Source organism: Neophocaena asiaeorientalis, unplaced genomic scaffold (genome assembly GCF_003031525.2).
Source record: "Neophocaena asiaeorientalis asiaeorientalis breed wild unplaced genomic scaffold, Neophocaena_asiaeorientalis_V1.1 scaffold1052, whole genome shotgun sequence".
In the NCBI taxonomy this organism is placed as follows: Eukaryota; Metazoa; Chordata; class Mammalia; order Artiodactyla; family Phocoenidae; genus Neophocaena; species Neophocaena asiaeorientalis.
Genome location: NW_020173676.1, coordinates 466,125 through 489,097, shown reverse-complemented (window position 1 = coordinate 489,097; position 22,973 = coordinate 466,125). Strand labels below are relative to the sequence as shown.

At 48.0% G+C, this 22,973-nt stretch overlaps 1 protein-coding gene across 6 annotated transcripts in view; it reads left to right on the top strand.

Moving 5' to 3' along the window:
* The first annotated feature begins 1,704 nt into the window (after positions 1–1,704).
* The window catches only part of RBM10 (RNA binding motif protein 10), a 27,523-nt gene continuing 6,254 nt past the window's right edge, over positions 1,705–22,973 (top strand). For 3 of the 6 annotated variants that reach the window (XM_024749590.1, XM_024749591.1, XM_024749589.1), the window contains exons 1-5: positions 1,705–1,842; positions 14,187–14,370; positions 17,622–17,691; positions 19,407–19,480; positions 20,908–20,994. In XM_024749590.1, the coding sequence (XP_024605358.1) occupies positions 1,826–1,842; positions 14,187–14,370; positions 17,622–17,691; positions 19,407–19,480; positions 20,908–20,994 (432 nt within the window). In that variant the 5' untranslated portion in view covers positions 1,705–1,825. Of the gene's footprint in view, positions 1,843–14,186; positions 14,371–15,710; positions 15,769–17,621; positions 17,692–19,406; positions 19,481–20,907; positions 20,995–22,973 lie in introns of those variants that run through there. The other 3 variants (XM_024749592.1, XM_024749594.1, XM_024749593.1) reach the window with 3 other exon arrangements.

Sequence of the window (22,973 nt, the reverse complement as noted above, 5' to 3'; positions counted from 1 at the left end):
GCAGAGGCGCGTGCGCGATTGGGACACTGGATGGGTGCACGCGGGTTGGGGGAAGGGAGGGACGAATGGGAGTGGGCTACTGTGGCTCACTGTGTCTGCGACGCCGAACTTTATCCGTGGGAGGCGGATGTCTGCGACTTTGCTTTTTATTCATAGAAGTGTGCTCTCTGCAATCCTGTGTGACTTTGGTACTTACCTACCCATGGGGAAGTGTTTTGTGGCTCTGGTCCTTATTCTTGGGTGGGGGAGGAGGGAGAACGTCGGTATGACTCGGGTCTCTATCCTCGGAGTGTGTGTCTGTAACCCTGGTCCTTATCCATGGGGAGGGGTCCTTATCCATAGAAAGTCTTCTTACGATTGGCCCTAATCCACTTACTGGGTGGGGGCGGGGAGTGCAAGGAACGTGTGTAAGACTTATTTCCCCGTCTTTTTTTTGGGGAGGGGGCTTCGTATCTATTACTCTGACGCTCATCCTGTGAAAGGGGGCCTCAGTGTGTGATTGTGGCCCGTGTTGTTTGTGATTTCCTGTCTGTGATTTTGGCCCGTAGTTATTTGGGGCTCGAGTCTGTGACTTTGGTCCCTATCTGTTTTGGATACCAGTGTATGTATGACTCTGGCCCCTTTGCCAGATCTACTGAGGGTTTTGTCTCTGGCTCTCATCCACTGGGGCCCCTGGTTGTGATTCTCTTACCCATCTGGGAGCAGGTAACTCTGGTTCCCTGTGGCTTGAAGAGGAAGAGAAAATTGGTGTGAGTGTATACAAGGAGGAAAGGTGTGGTGGCAACCTAGTGTTGGGCAGGTGCTGTTAACGCCTGACTTTGCCTGATTCTTGTTTAGAGGGTGGGGCCTGAAGATTCTGGGATACTTCGTGGTGACCCCTGGCCCGGTCACATGGCTTTCAGGCCTTCCTTCGTTCTCACCGCAGCCCTGAGGGTTGCGGGAAGGGGCTGCCCTTCCATCCCAGCAGAGTAACAGTGGTTCAAAACAGGCTCCAAAAGGGCTCCTTTTTACCTCTGACTAACTTGGGCCCAGAGCCCTGGGGAGGGAGCCGCCTTGGGGGACCTGGCTGTGCATAAGAGACAGGGCTCAGGGCTGAGCCAGTTGCCCTGTGAGGGCCAAAACTGTGTTAGCCGGGAGCCTAGGGAGGCGGCAGCTGTCTCATTGCCAAGTTACCCTTCACCCCCTGAGCCTTTCGTGGTCTCCTGCTGTCTCATAGTGGGCAGCCAGCATCTTCTTGGGAGGATGAAATGGCACCTGAGGGCTCATGGAAGAAGCCTGGTGGGTGCCTGGGACTCCCGTTGTGAAGTCTCGCCTCCATGCCTAATGTGCCTGATCTCAGACAAGTCATCCAGCACTTAGAGCCCCCTGGGCAGGTAGCTCCGGGCTTGACTTGTCTACCAGTCTCAGGTGGCAAAGCCCTGATCACAGAATTGGTGGCACCACCGGGTCTCTGCAAGATGCTGTCTGCTGAAGGCCATGCTGTTTCTAGGGCGGCCGGCTCTAGCCTCACGTTTGTAGGGAAACGAAGCAGCAGGCCAAATAGGGACTGCCTTCCTGCTCTGGTCCACAGGAGCTCTAGGAGTTGGGAAACAGCGTCGCTGGGCTCAGGGACAGCAGAAAGCCTTCGCAATAAGCGTTTCTCAAGGAGGCCCTCTCTGCCCCAACTGCCGTGACCCCTTTCTTCCTTCTGCTCTCTCCAGAGTCCCTGCAGGAGGCATCACCCAGGCTGGCAGATCATGGTGGCAGCAGTGGGGGTGGCTGGGAAGTGAAACGGAGCCAGCGGCTGAGGAGGGGCCCCAGCAGCCCCCGCAGGCCCTATCAGGACATGGAGTATGAAAGACGGTGAGTTACCTGCTCCCACCTTTGCCAAGAAATCTAGGCTTGTCCCTGTGTGAGAGTTGATCCAGGAAAGTGCTGGGAGGGGGCTTTTGTGCAGAAAAAAACAACAACAAAAAAAACAGCACAGCAGATAATTGGTTTCTTTTCAGCAGACATTTACCTTGGCACTTGTGAGCCAGGACCTGTGCTAGGCTCTGGGAGTGCATTGGTGAATTGAGACAAATAAGATTGTAGCCTTCTCCTTACTTAGGGTCTCACAAGGGAGACCACACAGTTTACAGATCATTACAAAACAGCTTGATAGGTGCCATGTTTGGTTGCAGAGTGGGAAGGGATCCAGAGAAAGGGAGGAATGGAGACTGATGCCTAGGTTTCCAGTTTGGATGACCCAGATAGGTATATGGTGCCATTCACCAAGGTGTGGACAGCCACTGCAGGAGGAGAGGCAGAGGTGCATGACAGATGGGCAGTGGGTGGGTTGTAAGTGCTGTGGATTCTCAGGAGAGAGGTGTAGGCTGTAGCTTTGGGTTTGAGGGATGAAGAGGAGTGATGCCTTCAGAGTCAGGAATTTGCCCAGAAAATGTATGGGGCAAGCCAGGTCAGATAGTATTACTCAGCACTGCATTTTTAAGATTTAGGATTCAGGGACAGGGTGGGCTGAAGCTGCTGTGATACTTGTCTTGGAATGGGACACTCTTATACAGTTATTTTTAAACTCTGGTACGAACAAGAAACACTTGGGACACTTGGTGAAATACAGAGATCCTGGGCCATACCCTTACCGTACTGGTGGATCACCTTGCTTGATTCTAACGAAGGTGATTTATTCCTGACATTTAAAGATTGTATAGGAAAGTAGACCTAATTGTCCCAGAGAGCCTCTATTAAGAGTCAGTAGATTTATGAAAAGTCAGGGAGGAAATAATTTTTTTAATGTCTTACAAAGGGTTTCTGCTACCACCACCTTTTCAAAAATATAGAATTATAATATTTTGTTTTCTGAAAAGTGATGAGCCCAAACTTGAGGTGTGGTCATTCTCTAGTGTTATTCAGCCTTGACTTTATTTCAGAATGTCTTTTGAAAGGCATTCGATTTTGGATGGTATTCACTGGAAGAGCTCTGTGGCAGTTTCTGAGTTTGAGTAGGTAAGATACTTGCCTGAGACTTTATTACCAAATAAAGCCACTAGCTTTCTTTTGGCTTTTAAAGGACCTCAAGTGCAGAGGTTTGAGTTAATCATACTTTTCCAGTTCAAGGTACATTTCTATCATAGGTTGGTACAAGACCTTCTCTTGCCATATTTATTTTTTCCTTTTTTATTTCCAATACCCATAGCTGTAGGCAGCTGCTCTGTTGTGTTTGAAACGTATCCTTCTAAAATATGTGGTGTTGTTTCGAGTGTGTGTGTTTTCAATTTACACAAATGGCAGAGTATTACAGTCTTCATTCTGTTTCCTGGACTTTGTATTACTCAGCCCTGCATTCTTAAGATCTGTCTGTATTGCCATGTGTATGTTAGTGCTTTGCTTCTAGTTGGTCCCAGAGACACCATGGGGTGTGCCTACTGCCTTTTACTTAATGATTCCCTCAAGGATGGATACCTGTTTTTAATTTTGGTGTGCTGAAATTCATCACTTTTTGTCCTATAACCTTTCCTTTCAGAATCTTCTCTATTCCTATCTCTGGATCACAAAGATTGTTCTCACTCTATAGTTTTACCTTTTGCATTCACATCTTTAAATCCATCTAGAGGCCACTTTTGAATATGTTATAATGTAGGTTCTGGTTTTATTTTCCTCCATATAGTGGGCAGTTTTCCCAGTACAGCCCCCCAGATATTCCATTCTTGCTTTATTGATTTGCAGTACCTCATCTCATTTTAAGTTTCCTCATGTACATGGATCTGTCTTGAGTGATCTGATTTGTTTCATTGGTCTATTTGTTATTCTGGTGTAGAACCCTACTGTTTTTCTTACTGTGGCCTTATAGAATATCTTAATAGGTCCTACTTTGCTCTTATTTTTCAAAGTTGATTTAGTCATTTTGGAGCTTTATATAAAAAACTTATCAAGTCCTTCAAAAAGTTCAAGAATTTTGATTGAGATTGCACTGAATTTATATATTAATTTGGGGAGAATTGTCAGCTTTGTAAGTAGTCATCTCATCCTCTGAAACAGGTCACAAAGATCTATAAAATTCGTTTAAAGGACATAAAAATCTGAATAAACCAAAATACAGGTCTTTGGTATTCCTTTTTTTCAAAATTGATGTATAGTTGGTGTATAATATTATGTAGGTTTCAGGTGTGCAGTATAGTGATACAGTTTTTAAAGATTATATATTCCATTCATAGTTATTATAAAATACTGGCTATATTCCCTACGTTGTACAATATATCCTTATAGCTTATTTATTTTATACATAGTAGTTTGTACCTCTTAATGCCCTACCCCTATCTTGTCCCTCCCCTCTTCCTTTTCCCCACTGGTAACCACTAGTTCTCTAATCTGTGAATTTGTTTCTGTTTTGTTATAGTCATTAGTTTGTTTTAAGTTTTAGATTCCACATATAAGTGATATACAGAATTTATCTTTCTCTGACTTACTTCATTTAGCATTAATACCCTCCAAGTCCATCCATGTTGCAAATGGCAAAATTTCATTCTTCTTTATGGCTGAGTAGTATTCCATTGTATATATGTACCACATGTTCTTTAGCCATTTATCTGTTGATGCACACTTAAGTTGCTTCCATATCTTGGCAGTTGTAAATAATGCTGCTGTGAACATTGGGGTACATGTATCTTTTTGAATTAGTGTTTGCATTTTTTTCAGATACAGACCCAGGAGTAGACTGTTTTTAGTTTTTTGAGATGCCTTCATACATACTGTTTTCCACAGTCGCTGCACCAGTTTACATTCCTACCAACAGTGTACGAGGGTCCCCTTTTCTCAACATCCTCACCAACATTTGTTGTCAGTGTTCTTTTTGATGATAGCCATTCTGACAGGTGTGAGGTGATACCTCATTGTGGTTTTAATTTGCATTTCTCTGATGATTAACGATGTTGAACATCTTTTCAGGTGCCTCTTGGCCATCTGTATGTCTTCTTTGGAAAAATGTCTATCAGGTCTTCTGTCCCTTTTTTTTTTTTTTTTTTTCTTTTGCGGTACGCGGGCCTCTCACTGTTGTGGCCTCTCACGTTGCGGAGCACAGGCTATGTCTGAATTGCACAAAGCGGTAGCTCTCTTGATACCTTTTTAACGGAATGTTGCTGACAACAGGCAAAAGTGGAATTCAAGAGGGAATCTTATGCTGGAGAAAGAAACATTGTTGCAATAATTCAATTCTGTCTTCTTTTTTTCTTTTTTTTTTTGCGGTACGCGGGCCTCTCACTGTTGTGGCCTCTCCCGTTGCGGGGCACGAACCCGTGTCCCCTGCATCGGCAGGTGGACTCTCAACCACTGCGCCACCAGGGAAGCCCCTTCTGTCCATTTTGAAGTTGGGTTTGTTTGTTTCTGTTTGTTTGTTTGATATTGAGTTGTATGAGCTGTTTATATATTTTGGATATTAACCCCTTATTGGTCATATCATTTGCAAATATTTTCTTCCATTCAGTCAGTAGTTTTGTTTTGTTGATAGTTTTCTTTGCTGTGCAAAAGCTTTTAAGTTTAATCTGGTCGTGTATTGTTTGTTAAAGTAATTCCTAGATGCTTTAGTAGTTTTTATTCGCATCTTGTCTTTTTATTTTCCAAGCTGGTATTTACTGGGGTAGAGGAAAGCTGTTGGTTTTTTTAAGTTATCTTATCTCTGCTGTGTTCCATTGTTATTTCTACTCATTCATTGTTGACTTTGATGGTCTTTCTAAGTAGTTAGCCATGTTGTATACAAACCAATCCTGGCTTTTCTTATTTCTTTTTCCTCACTTATAGCACTGACCATAACTTTTGATACCATGTTAAATAGTATCTGTGATGCTGATTAAGATTCATTTTAGTTAAGAGTCACAAGTATAGATTCATTTTGGTAGGTTGTAACTGAAAATCCAAAGACTAATGACTTAAACAATATAGTTTATTTTCTTTCCCATAAAGGACATCTGCAGACAGACAGTCAGTCCAGGCCTGATAGGCAGCCCCTTTTGCTTAGCCATCAAGTGTGATGTGTACTGCAGGCTTTTAGAATAGTCTTCAATAAATCAAGAAAATTCTCTAGTTTTAGTTTGCTAAGACTGAACAGAAATGAGTATTGAACTTCATAATTACATGCTTTTTTCCCTCCTTTTGTCCATCAACTTCATAAATTGCATTCAATTGCATCCTTGATATTATTGAGATATACCCTCTTTGATCATGGTATGTATGTGTATGTTTATAACTTCTCATTTTGAAAAAAACCTCAGATTTACAAAAAAAAATTGCAAGTACAACGAACTCCCTTAATCCTCTACCCAGAACACTAATTGTAAACATTTTGCCACATTCGCTATACCTACCTACAAGCCTACTCCTTCCTCCTTCCCCCTCTTTTTTCTCCCCTCTCCCTTTTCTCCCCTCCCCTCTCCCTTCCCCTCTTCCTTCTCCCTTCCCTCTACCCCTCCTCCACTTTCTATACATAACATTTTTTTCTGACTCATTTGAGTTAGTGGCAGACATGACCGGTAAGTACTACAGCATGTTTGTCCCGCTTTCTCTTTCATAATCACAGGATGCTTATCAATATCAAGAAATTTAACATTGATACAATACTTCTGTCTTAAAGTCTATATTGAGATGTCATCAGTTCTTCCAAAAATGTCTTTTATAGCTGTTTTTCCCTAATCCAGTATCCAATCCAAGATCACACATCACATTGAGCTACTTTGTTTTTTAGTCTCCTTTAATCTGGAATAGTTATTCAGTCTTTGTCTTTTATGAACTTGATGTTTAAAGAGTACATGTTGGTTGTTTTGTAGATGTTTCTCAATTTGTGTTTTTCTAATGTTTACTAATGAATTTTTGGAAGAAAAATTATTTAAATAATGTTGTGTATACTTTTAAAACACTGTTACATTTAATTAGATAATTGTTTTATTTAGGATATTTGCATCCGTGTCCATCAGTGATGGGGTCCTATAATTCCTTTTCTGGTATTTATCTGGCATTGAATCAAGGTGGCCTCATGACATGAATTGGGCATCTTTTGCTATTTCTCTGCTTATTGGAGGAACTCATATAAGACTTATCTGTCCCTTGAAAGTTTGGTAAAACTCACCTTTAAAGGGGCCTGGGTTTTTGATTATCATTTTGTCTACTTCTGCCAATTATGGCATTTTATGTTTTCCAGAAATATACTCATTTTGTGGAGATCCTCTTATATTATGATTCAGTCCAGCTTCCTAGAAATGTATTATGAATGGGGACTACCTTTGGAAGGTATTTAGTCAAAGTGCTCTGTGGCCAATGAAAAGTATCCCTTACTATCCAAATCTTTTCCTTTCCTGAGTTTAGACAGCAAGAGTTCAGTATCCAAATTTATTTGGTTTAGATGCTGGGTGTCAGTTAAGGATTTCATCTGAGCATTTATTCAACTCTATTCAGTTTTTTTGGTTTTTATTTTGTTTTTTGTTCTTTTTTTTTTTTTGGCTGTGTTGGGTCTTTGTTGCTATGCGGGGGCTTTCTCTAGTTGTGGCGAGCGGGGGCTACTCTTCGTTGCGGTGTGTGGGATTCTCATTGCAGTGGCTTCTCTCGTTGAGGAGCACCGGCTCTAGGTGCGCGGGCTTCAGTAGTTGTGGCACACGGGCTTAGTAGTTGTGGCGCATAGGCTTAGTTGCTCTGCGGCATGTGGGATCTTCCTGGACCAGGGCTCGAACCCGTGTCCCCTGCATTGACAGGCAGATTCTTAACCACTGCACCACCAGGGAAGTCCCCAAATCTGTTCAGTTCTTAGATTCTGATAACTAGAGTACAAATATTGAGGAATACCTACATTAAGCAACAATGAAAAACATTGTTCATATCAAAAACCTAAAAAATACTCATATCTCTCACACCAGCCACTTCTTGTCTAGGCATTTATCATTAAGGAAACAATTTGGGTTCTAAGCCAAGCTCACAAGGACAGAGACTTCATTTTGTTCACAGCAGTATCCTCAGCACCTAGAATAGCACCTGACACATAGCAAATGTTACATTACTATTTGTTGAATGAATAAATGAATGAACAATTTTGAAAAATTGCAAACCAACTGAAATGTCTGGAAACATTTTATTTTTCCCATTTGTGAATTACCTTTTAGCTTTTGGGGGGGTTTCCAGTATTTTATTGTGAAATTTCAAGCATACAGCAAAGTTGAAAGAATTTTACAGTGAACACCTCTATATCCATCCACTGGATTCTACCATTAACATTTTATCATATTTGTTTTATCACATGTTTATTTGTTTATGGTATTTTTTATACTCTAGATATTTAAAATTTTTTATGAAGCCAGATTTATCTTTTTTTTAAATTTTATGACTTATGGGTTTTGCCTTACTTATAAAGGTCTTCCCCATTTTTGAGGTAATCAGTTTTTTCTTACATTTTCTTTCTAATATTTTTAAGGTGTCTATTATGGGACTTAAATTTTTGATCCATCTAGAATTTACTTGGTGTAAGAAATGAGGTAGATAAACAACTTTATTTTCTTAAAGGTCAACAAACTTTTTCTGTAAAGGACCTGATAGTAAATATTTTTTGGCATCGAAGACCATACAGTCTGTCACAACCGGTCTGCGGAAAGCAACCACAGACAATATGTAAATGAACGGGTATAGCTGTGTTCAAGAAAACTTTATTTAGGTGACTGATTTTGGCCCCCTGGCTGTGGTTTACCAATTCCTGAGCTAGACAGTTATCACAACTAGTATTTATTGACTAATCCATTTTCTCCTTGTTCATTTGAATTGCAACCTTTGCCTGATTCTAAATTTCCATATGTGTGTTTGTGTACTATGAACTCTGATTTTACCGATCTGTCCATTTGTGTTTCAATTGCTCCACCTTTATAATATGTTTTAATATTTGGTGGGGTTCCTCTCTCCATCATTAGTCTTTTTTTAAACAGAATTTTCCTGACTCTTCTCTAAGTTGTTTCTTGTCCTTTGCTGTTATAAACAGTGTTGCATTGAGAATACTGTTTCTGTATATGTGCAAGTGTATCAGTACATTAAATTCCCAGAAGGAGAATTGGGGGTCAGAGAGTATATAGATTTTTAGTTTTGCCAGCTATTGACAAATTCTCCTCCATGAGGATCGTTCCATTTTCACTCCTACTACCAATATGAGAGTGCCTATTTCCCATACAGCCTTGCCAACAGTTTGTTGTCAAACATTTGGACTTCTGCAGACTTGTTGAGTTAAAAACATTCGATCACAGATCTTCCTTACAGAAGAATTCCAAATAATATATGTAGATACTCCCCACTCTAAGAAGTAGAGCTTAATTTTCCTCCTCTTGAGTGTGGGCTGATCTTAGTGACTCGCTTCTAAAGAATAGAGTGTAAGAGAAAAAGAAACTTTACAGCGGAGAAACCGGGCAGACCCCACCATAACCAGATGATCAAGTTCAGTGTCACCAGTGGTAAGTCACATTGATAGCATGCCCCTGAGATCTGATGTGATCAGAAGGGCACCTCTATTGTATTCTTCAAAAAACCATAACTGACCAGTATGCTTCAAAATTGTGTCAAGGTCATAAAAAAACAAGGCAAGACTAAGAAACTTTCACAGGCCAGAGGAGACTAAGGGGGCATGATGACTAAATGCAATGTGGTATCTTGGATTAGATCCTGGAACAGAAAGGGGATAGTAGTGGAAAAACTGGTGAAATGCTAATGAAGTCTACAGTTTAGTTAACTTTTTAGTTCTGGCAAATGTACCATGGTTCTCTTCACATTAGGAGAAACTGGGTGAAAAGTATATGAGAATTGTATTATCTTTGAACTTTTCTGTAAATCTAAAATTATCATTTCTTTTTTTTTTTTTTTGTGGTACGCGGGCCTCTCACTGTTGTGGCCTCTCCCATTGCGGAGCACAGGCTCCGGATGCGCAGGCTCAGCGGCCGTGGCTCACGGGCCCAGCCGCTCCGCGGCACGTGGGATCTTCCCAGACCGGGGCACGAACCCGTGTCCCCTGCATCGGCAGGCGGACTCTCAACCACTGTGCCACCAGGGAAGCCCAAAATTATCATTTCTTAAAAATAAGTTTGACTTTATCAAATTAGAAACTTTTATACATCAAAGAATGCTATTCAAAAGAATGAAAAAAAAAAAAAAAAAGAATGAAAAGACATCCCACAGAATGGGAGAATGTGTTTGCAAATCATATATCTGATAAGGGATTACACCCAGGATATATAAAGAACTCCTACAAGAGCAACAGAAAAACCTAATTCAAAAATGGGCAAAAGACTTGAATAGACATTTCTCCAAAGAAGATGTATAATTGGCCAATAAGCACATGAAAAATGCAAAATAACAAGTGTTAATGAGGATGTGGAGAAATTGGAAGCTTTGTGCATTGCTGGTAGGAATGTATAATGGTACAGCTGCTATGGAACACTGTTTGGCAGTTCCTCAAAAAATCAGTTACCATAGGATTCAGCAATTCCACTCCTGGGTGTGTACCCAAAAGAACTGAAAGCAGGGACTCAAACAGATACCTGTACACCAGTGTTCATAGCAGCATTATTCACAATATCCAAAACAACCAGTAGGTGGAAACAACCCAGGTGTCCATCAAGAGAGGTAGCATATACCATACATACATATATGGCCATAAAAAGAAATGAAATTCTGATGCATTCTACAACCTGAACCTTGAAAACATTCTGCTAAGTGAGATAAGCCAGACACAAAGGGACAAATGTTATATGAGTCCACTTATATGAGGTACCTAGAATAGGCAAACTCATAGAGACAGAAAGTAGAGTAGAGGGTGCCAGGTGGTGTGGGGAATTATTGTTTAATTAGAGTACAGAGTTTCTGTTTGGGGTGATGAAAAGGTTCTAGAAATAGATAGTGGTGATGACTGTACAACATTTTGAGTGTACTTTGTGCCACTGAGTTGTACACTTTAAAATGGTAAAGTCCTTGGGCCTCCCTGGTGGTGCAGTGGTTAAGAATCCGCCTGCCAATGCAGGGGACACGGGTTCGAGCTCTGGTCTGGGAAGATCCCACATGCCGCAGAGCAACTAAGCCTGTGCACCACAACTACTGAGCCTGCGCTCTAGAGCCCACGTGCCACATCTACTGAAGCCCACGCACTCTAGAGCCTGCGCTCCGCTACAAGAGAAGCCCGTGCACCGCAATGAAGAGTAGCTCCCACTCACCACAATAGAGAAAGCCCGCGTGCAGCAACGAAGACCCAGCACAGCCAAAAATAGTAAATAAATAAAACAATTTATTTTAAAAAATGGTAAAGTTCTTGTTATATATATTTTATCACAGTAAAAATGATTTAGGAAAAATGTACAAAAATAAATTTTAAGTGTTATAAAAATGACCTACCCAGTATAGTTTTAATTTTCATCTTTCATTATGAGTGAGATAGAGCATCTTTTCAAATATAAACCATCTGTACAGTTGACCCTTGAAAAACACAGGTTTGAACTGCATAGGTCCACTGATACACAGATTCTTTTCAATAGTAAATACTACAATGCTACAGGATCCATGGTTGGTTGAATCTGAGCATGTGGAGGAACCACAGATACAGAGGCCTGACTATATGTTATACTCGGATTTTCAACTGAGCAGAGGGTCAGTGCCCATAACCCCCGCATTGTTCAAAGGTCAGCTGTATTATTTTCTGTGAATTCAGTTCCCTTTTTCTTTATCCCTTATCTTTTCCCTGTTCATTGTTTGTCTTGACTTGGCTTGTGATGGTTTTTGTTTTTTCCAAGCAGAAATGTTTTATTTTTATGTAGTCAGATTTAATAGTCTTTTCTTCTGTGGCTTCTGGATTTGGGTCATAGTTTTCCCCATTTCAAGATTATCAAAAAACTATCTCGTGTTTTATTCTTCTTTTCCTCTATGGTTTCATTTCTTCCATTTAAATCTTTGACCCATTTCAAATGTATCCTGGCTTATATGTGTGAAGTATAGTCATAAGATCTTGCACATGTCTAGGTATTTAACCTTTTTGATGCAGTGATCCTTGGGATCTTCCTATTTCTAAACAGTGGCTCTCTGAATACAAGCACAATATTTATTTCTGTTTATTAATTTTGAACCCAGCATCTTTACTGATTTATCTTATTATTTATAATCATTTCTCAGTTGATTCTCTTAGGCTTAGGCAGATACATCCTCATATCATCTACAAGTAATGGTAATTTTACCTTTTCCTTTCCAGCTTTTAATCTTTTTTTTCCTTTGTTTAATTGTTTAATAGCGAGTATCTTAGAATAACGTTAATAATGGTGTGGATAATGGATATTCTAGTATCATTTCTGACCAGGATTGGGATCCTGCTAGTAGTAGTCTATGGTGATGTCCATTTTTGTCTTGTTTTAAGTAGATATGTATTGGTTGCTTTTAGAATACTTTTAGAGGGAGTTTCCTGGTGCTCCAGTGGTTCCTCAGTGCTCTTTAGAGTCATTATTTTATCAAAGAATAATTATTGGGCACCTGCTGAGTATTAGGCACTAAGCTAAGCTTTGGGGAATAGGGCAGTGAACCGAACAGGTGGTTCCCTCATCTCCCAAAACTCAGTCTAGTAATTTTTTTTTTTTTTTTTGCGGTACGCGGGCCTATCACTGTTGTAGCCTCTCCCGTTGCGGAGCACAGGCTCTGGACGCGCAGGCTTAGCGGCCATGGCTCACGGGCCTAGCCACTCCGCAGCACGCGGGATCTTCCCGGACCGGGGCACGAACTCGCATCCCCTGCATCAGCAGGTGGACTCTCAACCACTGCGCCACCAGGGAAGCCAGTCTAGTAATTTTTTAAATCATCGAAGAAATGCACATTAAATCAATGTTGAGATAATTATTTTACAGTTATTGCAGTAGGAGAAATTTTAACAAAACAGCTGCCAGGGGCTTCGCTGGTGGTGCAGTGGTTAAGAATCCGCCTGCCAATGCAGGGGACACGGGTTTGAGCCCTGGTCCAGGAAGATCCCACATGCTGCGGAGCAGCTAAGCCCATGTGCCACAAATACTGAGCCTGTGCTCTAGAGCCCACGAGCCACGACTACCGAGCCCATATTGCTGAAGCCCGCATGCCTAGAGCCCGTGCTCCGCAACAAGAGAAGCCACCGCAATGAGAAGCCTGCGCACCACAACAAAGAGTAGCCCCTGCTCGCCGCAACCAGAGAAAAGCCCACGCGAAATAAATACATACATACATACATACAATGAGAAGCCCACGTACCGCAACGAAGAGTAGCCTCCGCTCGCCGCAACCAGAGAAAAGCTCACGCGAAATAAATACATACATACACACAATGAGAAGCCTGCGTACCTCAACGAAGAGTAGCCTCCGCTCGCCGCAAGCAGAGAAAAGCCCACGCAAAATAAATAAATACATAACTACATACAATGAGAAGCCCGCGTACCACAACGAAGAGTAGCCTCTGCTCGCCGCAACCAGAGAAAAGCCCACGCGAAATAAATAAATACATACATACATACAATGAGAAGCCCGTGTACCACAACAAAGAGTAGCTTCCGCTTGCCGCAGCCAGAGAAAAGCCCACGCGAAATAAATAAATACATACATAGAATGAGAAGCCTGCATACCGCAACAAAGAGTAGCCTCCGCTCGCCGCAGCCAGAGAAAAGCCCACACAAAATAAATACATACATATATACATACGTGCAAACAGACAGCTGCCAGGCTAGCAAGATGACTGTGGAACAGGGGGGCAGGGTAGCGCAGTGCACGATGAGGTGGAAGGAAAGAGGTCAGCAGGGACCTCATCCCGCAGGACCCTGCAGACCTTGTAGGACCTTGGTGAGCATTTTGGTGTTTTGTAAGGAGCAATATGGTTGGGCTTGATTGACTTTGCCTTGTGAAACCCTCACTCACATTTGGGGTATAGAGAGTAAACTAGGGGAGGCCTGGGTGGAGGTGAGGAGACCAGTCGGGGTTCCACATCTAAGAGCCCAGTGAGGGAATGGAGAGGTGGGGAAGGGAAGGAGAGAAGTGGGTTGAATTTGAGGGAGAGGTGGGAGTCAGTTGGCCCCACGGGGTCAGCATGTAGGGATCCCTGTCAGGGGGTGGGGCTGAGGGTCTAGGGGGAGGGGGTGGGTGGGGTCACTCTCACCTCTTGCACCTTTCAGAAAGGACTGCCCTCTCTTCCCTCCCCATCCTTCTTTCCCCAGAGGGGGTCGTGGAGACAGGACTGGCCGTTACGGAGCCGCCGATCGTTCACAGGATGATGGTGGGGAGAACCGCAGCCGGGATCACGACTACCGGGACATGGACTACCGCTCATATCCCCGCGAGTATGGCAGCCAGGAGGGCAAGCACGACTATGATGACTCGTCCGAAGAGCAGAGTGCAGAGGTGAGGGCAGGGGAGGGCTAGCTCCTGCAGGGCCTCTGTCTGGCTGTAGCACCGTGTGCAGGTAGCTCTCAGCTCCCATGCCTTCAGACTGTGCTCGGTGGCTTTGCCTCACCTGGAGGGTCTGTCCCCACTCCCCTCTCTGAGGGCTCCTCTCCCAAGTTGGGTCTCCCTAACTTCCACGTGCTTGGCTCTATACTTCTGAGGGCCCCTGGCCACCACCTGTCTCCCTTCTTCCCTGTTGTTCGGGGTTCACTGCAAGCCCTATACTGCCTGCTCCCAGCCAATTTGGGGACCCGGCATCTAGGGTTGGGAGGGCACTTGGATATCACTTGGATATCACCAAGCAAAGCAGCTCTGGGGGGCTGACCGTGGGCATTCCCAGTGGTGGCAGAGCCTCTAGACAGAAGGGGAAGTCCCCTCAGGCCTCTCCTTTGAGCTCAGAAGCTAGCCATTTCCATGTTGTATAGTTAGCCCTGGCCTGAGTGGGGAGGCATGATGTTCACCATCAGGGAGCCCCCATCTGACGGGAAGCAGCAGCCTTGCCTTATGGGAAGCCCAGGTTGAGGGGGCGTCAGGGCCGTGGTCCACACAAGCAGACAGCTCTGTGGGCTGCCGGCCACCCTCTGGCGGGTCCAATGGAAAGACCCCTGTGGTGGGCAACCAAGCTTCCTTGATGGCAGCTGTGAGCTGTGCCTGGATGTCTCCAGGGCACTGGCTGGGCCCTGGGTGGACCAGGAAGAGTGGAGTGCTGAGTTATCTGGCCTCCGTGAGGGCAGTAGGGTGTGGACCCAGGCCTGGCTTGCTTAGTCCTGAAAGGATGGTTTGGGCAACGCCCAGGAATCCAGTGACCACACCCTGTTAGGAGAGAGCCTGGTGGTGATGGAGGACTGGCCAGGCAGAGGATCAGGGACCGGAAGGCAGCGCTGTAGCCCTCACACCTTTGCCAGGCCCTGCTGGCTGGCTCTGGCTGAGGTCTTAAGCTATTCCTAAACCCACGACTTGGTGGCAGGGCCCAGGCTGGGAATCTTAAGCGAGGTGTGGCCTTCCATGGCACAGGGAAAAATTGTGCACATGCTAGCTGAGCTGGCGAGGGAGGAGGGGGGAGAAACAGAGCAGGGTTTAGTGTGCCAACCCCAAATGGTCTCTTCCCAAGGAGGTTTTAAATGGTGTCTGGTCACCTGTCTGTGGGAGTTCCTCTCCCACACCAATACCGCCACCGGCCTCTCCCCACTCCCCACCAAAGCAGCCCCCAAAAGCATCCTGGGGAGAATCTCCAACCCCAGAAGGGTTGCAGTCCAGGGCCTGCCCACATTGCCTGCCCCAAGCCTTTAGCCGGAGCCTAAGGCCAGTAACATCGTCATGCTGAGGATGCTGCCACAGGCAGCCACTGAGGATGACGTACGTGCCCCCCGTGTCCCTGGGCAGGTGGCAGAGCAGGAGGCCAGGCTGGGTCTCCTCCAGGGCCCTCAGCTTCTCCCTTACCCACAACCTCAGCACTTTTCATGCCTTATCCCCGCTAGCTTCTGTCCGCCAGCACTGATCCATCCCCCGGATAGGCCTTGTTGTCTCCTAGTCTGGAAGGGAGGAGCGTTGGATAGGCTGACTTGGCCCAGGGGCTGTGGTGGTGGGTGGGGGAGGGAACAGAGCATTCCTTCTGCACGTTCCACTGGCCATCCATCCATTCTGCAAATGTCCATCAAAGGCCAGATGCTCACCAGTCCCAGTGCCAGATATTTCTGGTGACAGAGATGTTGTGGAGACCCTGCGGCCTGGGGGGTGGGGTGGTTCCCCGTGGGATTTTCTGAGGTTTTATTCTCATTCCCCGCCCTCCACCCTCTTTTGCCAGCAGCATCAGATCTCCTCACTGGCACGACCACAGAGCCTTGGGTTCTCCTTTGACTTCATTGCTGCTGCAGCCTTCCCACCCTGTTTTCCTGTGTGACGTTCCCTCCGATCCTCCTCCCTTCTCGTGCAGACCTCTCCTAGAGAGCAGGAAAACCCCAAGTGGGCCACTAGAACAGCCTCCTCACTAGCCTCCCCAGTTCTCCGCCTCCTCCCCACTGCCCGTGAATTCTCTGCTCATCTCTCCTCTGAAACCTGCTGGCTGCCTATGTTGTCACAGAGAAAACCCCACCTGTGTGCTTGAGAGCTTTCAGGTCTGGCCCACCTCCACTGTTCAGGGTCAGACGGTAACTGAGTGCTGACATCTGTGGAGGATTTATCACAGGGTGGGCCACATGTCAGGTCTGATTTAATCTGCACAGCCACCCTGTAGGGAAGGTACTTTTGTATTTTCATTCTACGGATGAGGAAGCCAGGCCCCCAGCAGTGAAGCAGTTTGCCTCAGGTCCCACAGCCGGTGAGTGGCACAGCAGAGTTGGGGTCTGAACCTGGACAGCTGAACCCCAGAGCCCACATTCTAGCTGTTTCCTGAGCTCTCCCTGAGTGTTAGCAGTTCTGATCTGCTCCTCTGTGTCTTTCTTTTTCATCCTTGTATGTGTATGTTTAATTTCCCTTCTGTTGTTGAACCTGATGAGGAAACAGGCCCAGAGGCCTTAAGGCTGCTGCCCAAGAATGCCCAGCACAGGCTCCCAATCGCTTGCGAGAGGCACCACTGGCCTAGAGACTCTGCCTCGCCTGGTCCAAATCCCAAATTGCATCTGCAGCTTCCCTCTGGCTTAGGTCATCCAGGAAGCTTTCCAAATCCCACGGCCATGCCTTTTGGTTTCCACCCCAAGTTACTGCTCCATTTATGGTCTAGCACACATGTTTGGGGTTTGCTCAGACCCCAGTCCTTCCCAGTTTCGTACTTTTTGTCATGGGTCTCTCTTGATGCAAGCCGGAGGGCAGTCCCTTTGCAAAGGGCCAGAATTGCTTGCCAGCTTTCCTTGCTCTGTGGCTGCACCAAGCCTGTTGTCAGACCACCCCTGCCCACCATTCTTGAGCTGCTGGCTCGCTTGCTCTCTTGCTGTTCTCCATCCCTGAGGGTCATTATGCTGCCATGCTTCACCTTGCACCATGCCCCTTTTTTCATTTGACTCACTCTGCAAGTCTGGGGCTGAAAGCTGAGACTGGGTACTGGTGTGGGGCTGGGGCTGTGGTCACTTGGGGGAAAGCCCTGAGAGAGGGAGAGGAGACAGTGTGTGCACATCCCCTATGACCCTCTGGGGTCCTGGAGGCCTCCAGCCAGCCTCAGGTACCCAGTAGCCCCCTCGTGCTGAGCTTGCTCCAATCCGTATCTCCCCGTACAGATCCGTGGCCAGCTGCAGTCCCACGGCGTCCAAGCACGGGAGGTCCGGCTGATGCGGAACAAATCCTCAGGTGAGCTTTTGTTCTAGTACCTTCCTCTTCCACTGGCCAGCCTCAGCCTCCGAGTCTCCCTCCTGCCTCTGCCTTTTCCCTCACCCTCCCTACCCTGCCTTCCTGCCACAGCTGGGAATGGGCAGCTTGGGGGTACCCTCTTCTTCTCTCCCCCTCATCCCACTCTCCTCACAGCTCCGGCCAGTAGCCTCTTGTGCGAGGCTGTCAGGGAGGGGGTGCAGCTCTGAGATGAGCTGAGTGCTCCCCGGGGGCAGGGCCAGGGCCAGGCTCCGGGGAACCTCCTCTTTGGGACTCTGAGTATCTGAGATGGTAGCCCCGTCCCCCCAGTAGCCTCCCTTCCCTCCCCTTTCTTCTCCTTTCCCTGCCCCTTGCTCTCCCCCACATTTTTCTGGTAACAGCCTCTGACCAGAAAGAGGTCTGACACGGCCCCCACCCATGTGTCCCAGGAGGGGAGGCAGGGGATGGCTCTTGTCCAAGGGTGTTAATTTCCAAAATGCCAACTATGTGTTTATTTCCCGAAGAGTGGTTTCTCTTTCTGTTTGCTTGTTGTCTTCACGCTGTGCTCACTTGCGCTCTCTCTCTCTCTCTCTCTCTCTCTCTCTCTCCGTCTCTCTCTGTCTCTGTCTCTGTCTCTGTCTCTGTCTCTGTCTCTGTCTCTCTTTAATTATACCATTCCATCCTCCTGTGCATCCTAATGGTTAATCTTTCGGAGATCAAGCATGCCCCTCAAGTCCCGCCGTGTCTAAGCCCTCCCTGTGTGTGCACCTCCAAAGAAGGAGCTACTTTCCCCTGGTATCAAGCCCTGGATCCTTTTCCCAGCCCTGGCCAGGCCTGGAGTCTCTCTTCATAGCATGTAGGTCTTGCTCTGCTGTACCCCAGCCAAGCTGACAGGATTCTGGTCTCCCTGAGGCGCTGTCCCAGGTGCAGCCCTCTCTGTGGCCCTGGGCGCTTCTCCCAGGCACCTGCTGATTCTTTAAGATCTACCTGGACGATCCTGGCCCCCATTCTCCTGCTGTCTTGGAGGACTTGGACTGTAGGTGGCTGTAATCTTCCCAGCTTGGCCCTGAGGTGGCTCCCTGGTGAGGCCAACCTTCCCTGGACTGTGGTGAGGCTGAGGTGACCTTGTGTCCCTAACTCCCTCCGGTTCCTGTTGGGCCTAGAGCCTTCCCAGCCTCCCCGAGCAGCCTGGCCCAGCTTCTCTTTTGCTCCTTTGATTAAACACCTGTTACAGGACCCCTCCTGGGCTGCCCTGGCCTTGTGCTGGGCCCCACCATTTGGTTATTTATTCTGGCCCATGTGAAGCCAGCTGCCTGCCCATCTGTCCTCCTTCCTTCTCTGGAGACGTCTCCTTGTACCCTTTCCCTCCCAGCTCCTTCTCTCCATCTCTGTCACCCCAGGCTGTCCGGGCAGGTGTGCCTGAGCCCCATCTCTGTGTCTTTCTTCCCAGCTGGCGTGTGTGTATCCCCTGCCCCCAACCCCTCTCCAGCTCTGTTTTCTTCCCTCCCGCTTCCCTCTTTCCTGCCCCTCCCGACCATCTACCTTGCCTCCCACACCCTGGTCTTTCTTTGCTTCTCTCTCTCCCTTTCTTCCTTTTTCCTCTCCCCACTTCCCTCTCTGCCCCCCAGTCCTCTCCCCTCGGGTCCCGCCCCCGGGAACGCCGTGTGTCCAAAGCTGTTGACTAACCCACTGCGTCTGTATCTGAATGCTGTCTCCAGGTCAGAGCCGGGGCTTCGCCTTCGTCGAGTTTAGTCACTTCCAGGACGCTACACGATGGATGGAAGCCAATCAGGTTGCTTTGCCGCACTTGAACCCCCCCCCCAAACAAATACTACTTTGTAATCGAGCGCTCCCCATCGCCTGATTCTTACGGACACAGTTCCCTGCCCTGTGGCCCTGTGTCCCATCCCCCCACCCCCCTCTCTCCCCCTTCCTGACCCTCACTATCTCCTCTTCCCATCTCTCGCTACCCACTGGGCTTCCCATCAGGAACCCACACTCACCACTGGCCCTTCCCACTGGCCAGGCACTAGCTCTGCCTCTCTTCCTCTCCTGGCTGAGCTTTCAGAGAAAGGGCTGCCTTGGGGGTGGGGTGGGGGTGGGGTTCTTCCACCTAAGTTCCCACTCCCCGGGGGACCGCCCTGCTCTGGGGTCAGGCAGAGCCAGGACTCTGTTCCACTCTTGGGCACTGCTGGAAGTCCAGCCATTGGGGAACTTAGCTGTTGGCACACTAACTAGCAAGTCCTGTTTTGCCAGCTCTGTCCCTGCATGTGAGTTTGGTCCTTTGATTTCCATGGGACAGGCCAGCACTGCTCTGTTGATCGAAAGTACCAGTCAGGAGTGATGGTTTCATTCACCAGGACTCACTTCGGTCACCCCACCCCTCCCACTGCACCTAGTCCCCACAGGAGTCACCACTTGCCCCACTCCGCTAGGGACAGGCCTGCCCTCTCAGCGAGGAGCCGTGCTGTCCGGAAGGGAGGGGAGCCTGCTCCCCCAGCCTGGCACGGGCTCCCAACCCAGCAGCTTTGGGACCTTCAGAGACCCAAAGCTTCTGCTCGCGCACCCAGAGCCCAGCTCACTGGTGTGGGGCACTGAAGGAAAGCCTCAGGGGAGGAAGGGGCGATGTGGTGGAAGGGAGGCTCAGCAGGGGCGGCCCTGGGGCCATCTCTGCCGGTCCACAGGCTAGTGCCATGGGCCCAGGACCCAGCCAGCCACGGGAAGACAGCCTCACAGCAGGACCGTCCATCTTTTAAATATGGCTCTTTCTTTTTCCCCTTCTCCAGCACTAGTGCGCGTGCGCTCTCTCTTTCTCTCTTTCTCTCCCCTCCTCTCCCTCCCCTCCCCTCCCCGTCCCCCCTCATCCCAAGTGTAGCCTGTGTAGTGCTGGCCCTGGGTGTGGCCTAGCAGTGTCAGGGCCGAGTGGGGGTTTCCCCCGCTGTCCGGCAAGCTTCGGGCAGCCGAGCACTGTGTGCCTGGTGGCGTGTGTTCACGTGTGCGTGCGCGTGCCCGGAAAGGCAGCAAACAGCTGCGCCCGAGGGCTGTGGCGCTTTCCCTCCCTCCTTCCCTTCCTTCTTCCCTCGTCAGTTCTCCGACCTCCCTCCGTTCCCTGTCCCTCATCCATCCAGCTGAAGGGCTCGCTCACTCTCTTCTCCTGTGCTGAGACGGTGCGTGGGGCACTGCTGCCTAGGCCTCACTGTGCTCTGCTTTTCCCCGCAGCACTCCCTCAACATCCTGGGCCAGAAGGTGTCCATGCACTACAGCGACCCCAAGCCCAAGATCAATGAGGACTGGCTGTGTAATAAGGTACAGGGGCGGTGGCAACGTCTCTGTCTCCCCGGGGCCTCTGAGTGGTGTGGGTGTGGAGGACTGGCTCAGCTCAAGCAGCGCTGCTCCTTGCCACCCACCCACCAGTTTGTACTGAGCTTTCACTTGGTGCCAGGCTCTGCCCTCATGCGGCACGATCTTGCCTGAAGCCCCAGTAGACTTGAAACAGATGTTTATGTAAGTGACTAGTGACAGTGGAGGCATAATGTGATCTATAAAATGTGGGCTTCAGAACCAGACTAGCTGAAGTTAGACTCTCCCAAATCTGCCTTGATTTTCGTCAGGGTATTTAACCTCTCTTTGCCTCACTCTCCCCATCTCTGTGATGCAAATACCAATGACCCCGCTCCCCAAAGGTGGTTGGGAGGATTGAAATGTGGTGATGAGAGGGTAACACTTGGAACGACACCTGGCCCGCCGTTAACAATGTTCAGTGTCAGCTCTTGTCCTGAAGGAACGTGTAGGGTGTTCTGAGAGCCTGTGTCAGGTGACCCAACCTCTGACCAAGCCATGTCCGCCTGAGACTTAGGGTACAAGCTGTAGCTCTTTGCAGTCATATTCTCTAAGAGGAGGCTGAGGCTCAGAGAGATGAAACCTTGAGTTGTGCCTTGCTCCTGATCGTGGGCCATGGATGCCACCGTGAGTTCAGATCTCCCCTGGGGCCAGCCTCACAAGCAGCCTTGGGACTCTGTAGCCTCACCTCCTGCAGCCGGCTGGCAGCCCTGAGACCTAAGGGGAGACCTGAGAGCTTGCGGAGGCCCTCTCCCCAAGAGGAACTCTGCCCAGTAAGGGGAGTGGTTCCTGCTTATTTCAAAACCAAAAAACTAATATCAGAAGGCGGGTGTCCAACCTCTCTGGAGAGGTAGGGACAGAGTGACGGGGGGACTCCATCCCTCCTGTATTTTCAGATACTCCTTGAAACTAGGGGATCTTTCTTTTCTCTCCTTTATCCACCACATGCTGTTGCTCTCCAGTCTTGTCACTTCCATCACAGAAATGCCATTCCCACTGCTCAGGCCAGTCCTCACCTCCTCCCCCACACAGTCGCCACAGGCCCCTCTCTGGTGTGCTGGCCTCTTGCCTCTTTCTCCCACTCCCTCACTGGTGACATTCCTCAAAACCACTTCTGACCACGTCCCTCCTCCTCTGCTGAAAACCCCCACAACTCTGAGCTTGAGTGTGACTCCCCTCTGTGATCTAGTGTCACCTTCCCTGTCCAGCCTTTGCTTTTGCCTCTCTCCTCACCCTCCTACACAAAATCTCTTGCTGCCTCCGCCAGCAGTCGCTTCCCAGCAAAACCAAACCAAACTCTTGGACCTCCCAGATCAAACAGCCCTGCTGACTATACCCAGCTGAGTGATCTGGGCCTCTAGGCCCGCTCCCCTCCCAGAGCCCCTGGGGGGGACCATTTCCACAGACTCACCTGCTGCCCCTCTGTGCTACATCTGCTCCCCACTGTTAGGCCAGGAGGGCAGAGGCCGTATCCTGCACGGAGCCTGGCATGGGAGCAGTGCTTAGTACGTGACCATGGATCACAGATAGAAATGTGGTGAAAGCTGGGCATCTCCAGAGGCTGCAATATCCCAGGCAGATTTATTTCTCAAGAGCGGCAGGATCCAACCCAGTCCTCGAGATGAAGGAGGGGTGGGAGTCTGGCAAGAGAGGGGCTGATGGCTTTGAGGGATAGAAATAACGAAGGTTTCTGAATAGGGAAGTACATTTTGGGAGGAGGAACCTACCAAAGGGACTTTGGAGGTGGGGGCATTTCTGGGAGTTGGTACCTCGGAGCAGGTGGCACTTGGTAACAGAGGTAGGGGAGTTATGGATCCTGAGTTGAGGGGTTGGCACTGAGGACAAATTTGAGACCATGTAAAGGGAAGATTCACGGGACCGAGGAGGACAGCCAGAGCCCCAAAGCCCCCTGCCACCCCGACCCTGGGACCTTCCCGGGGCATGGC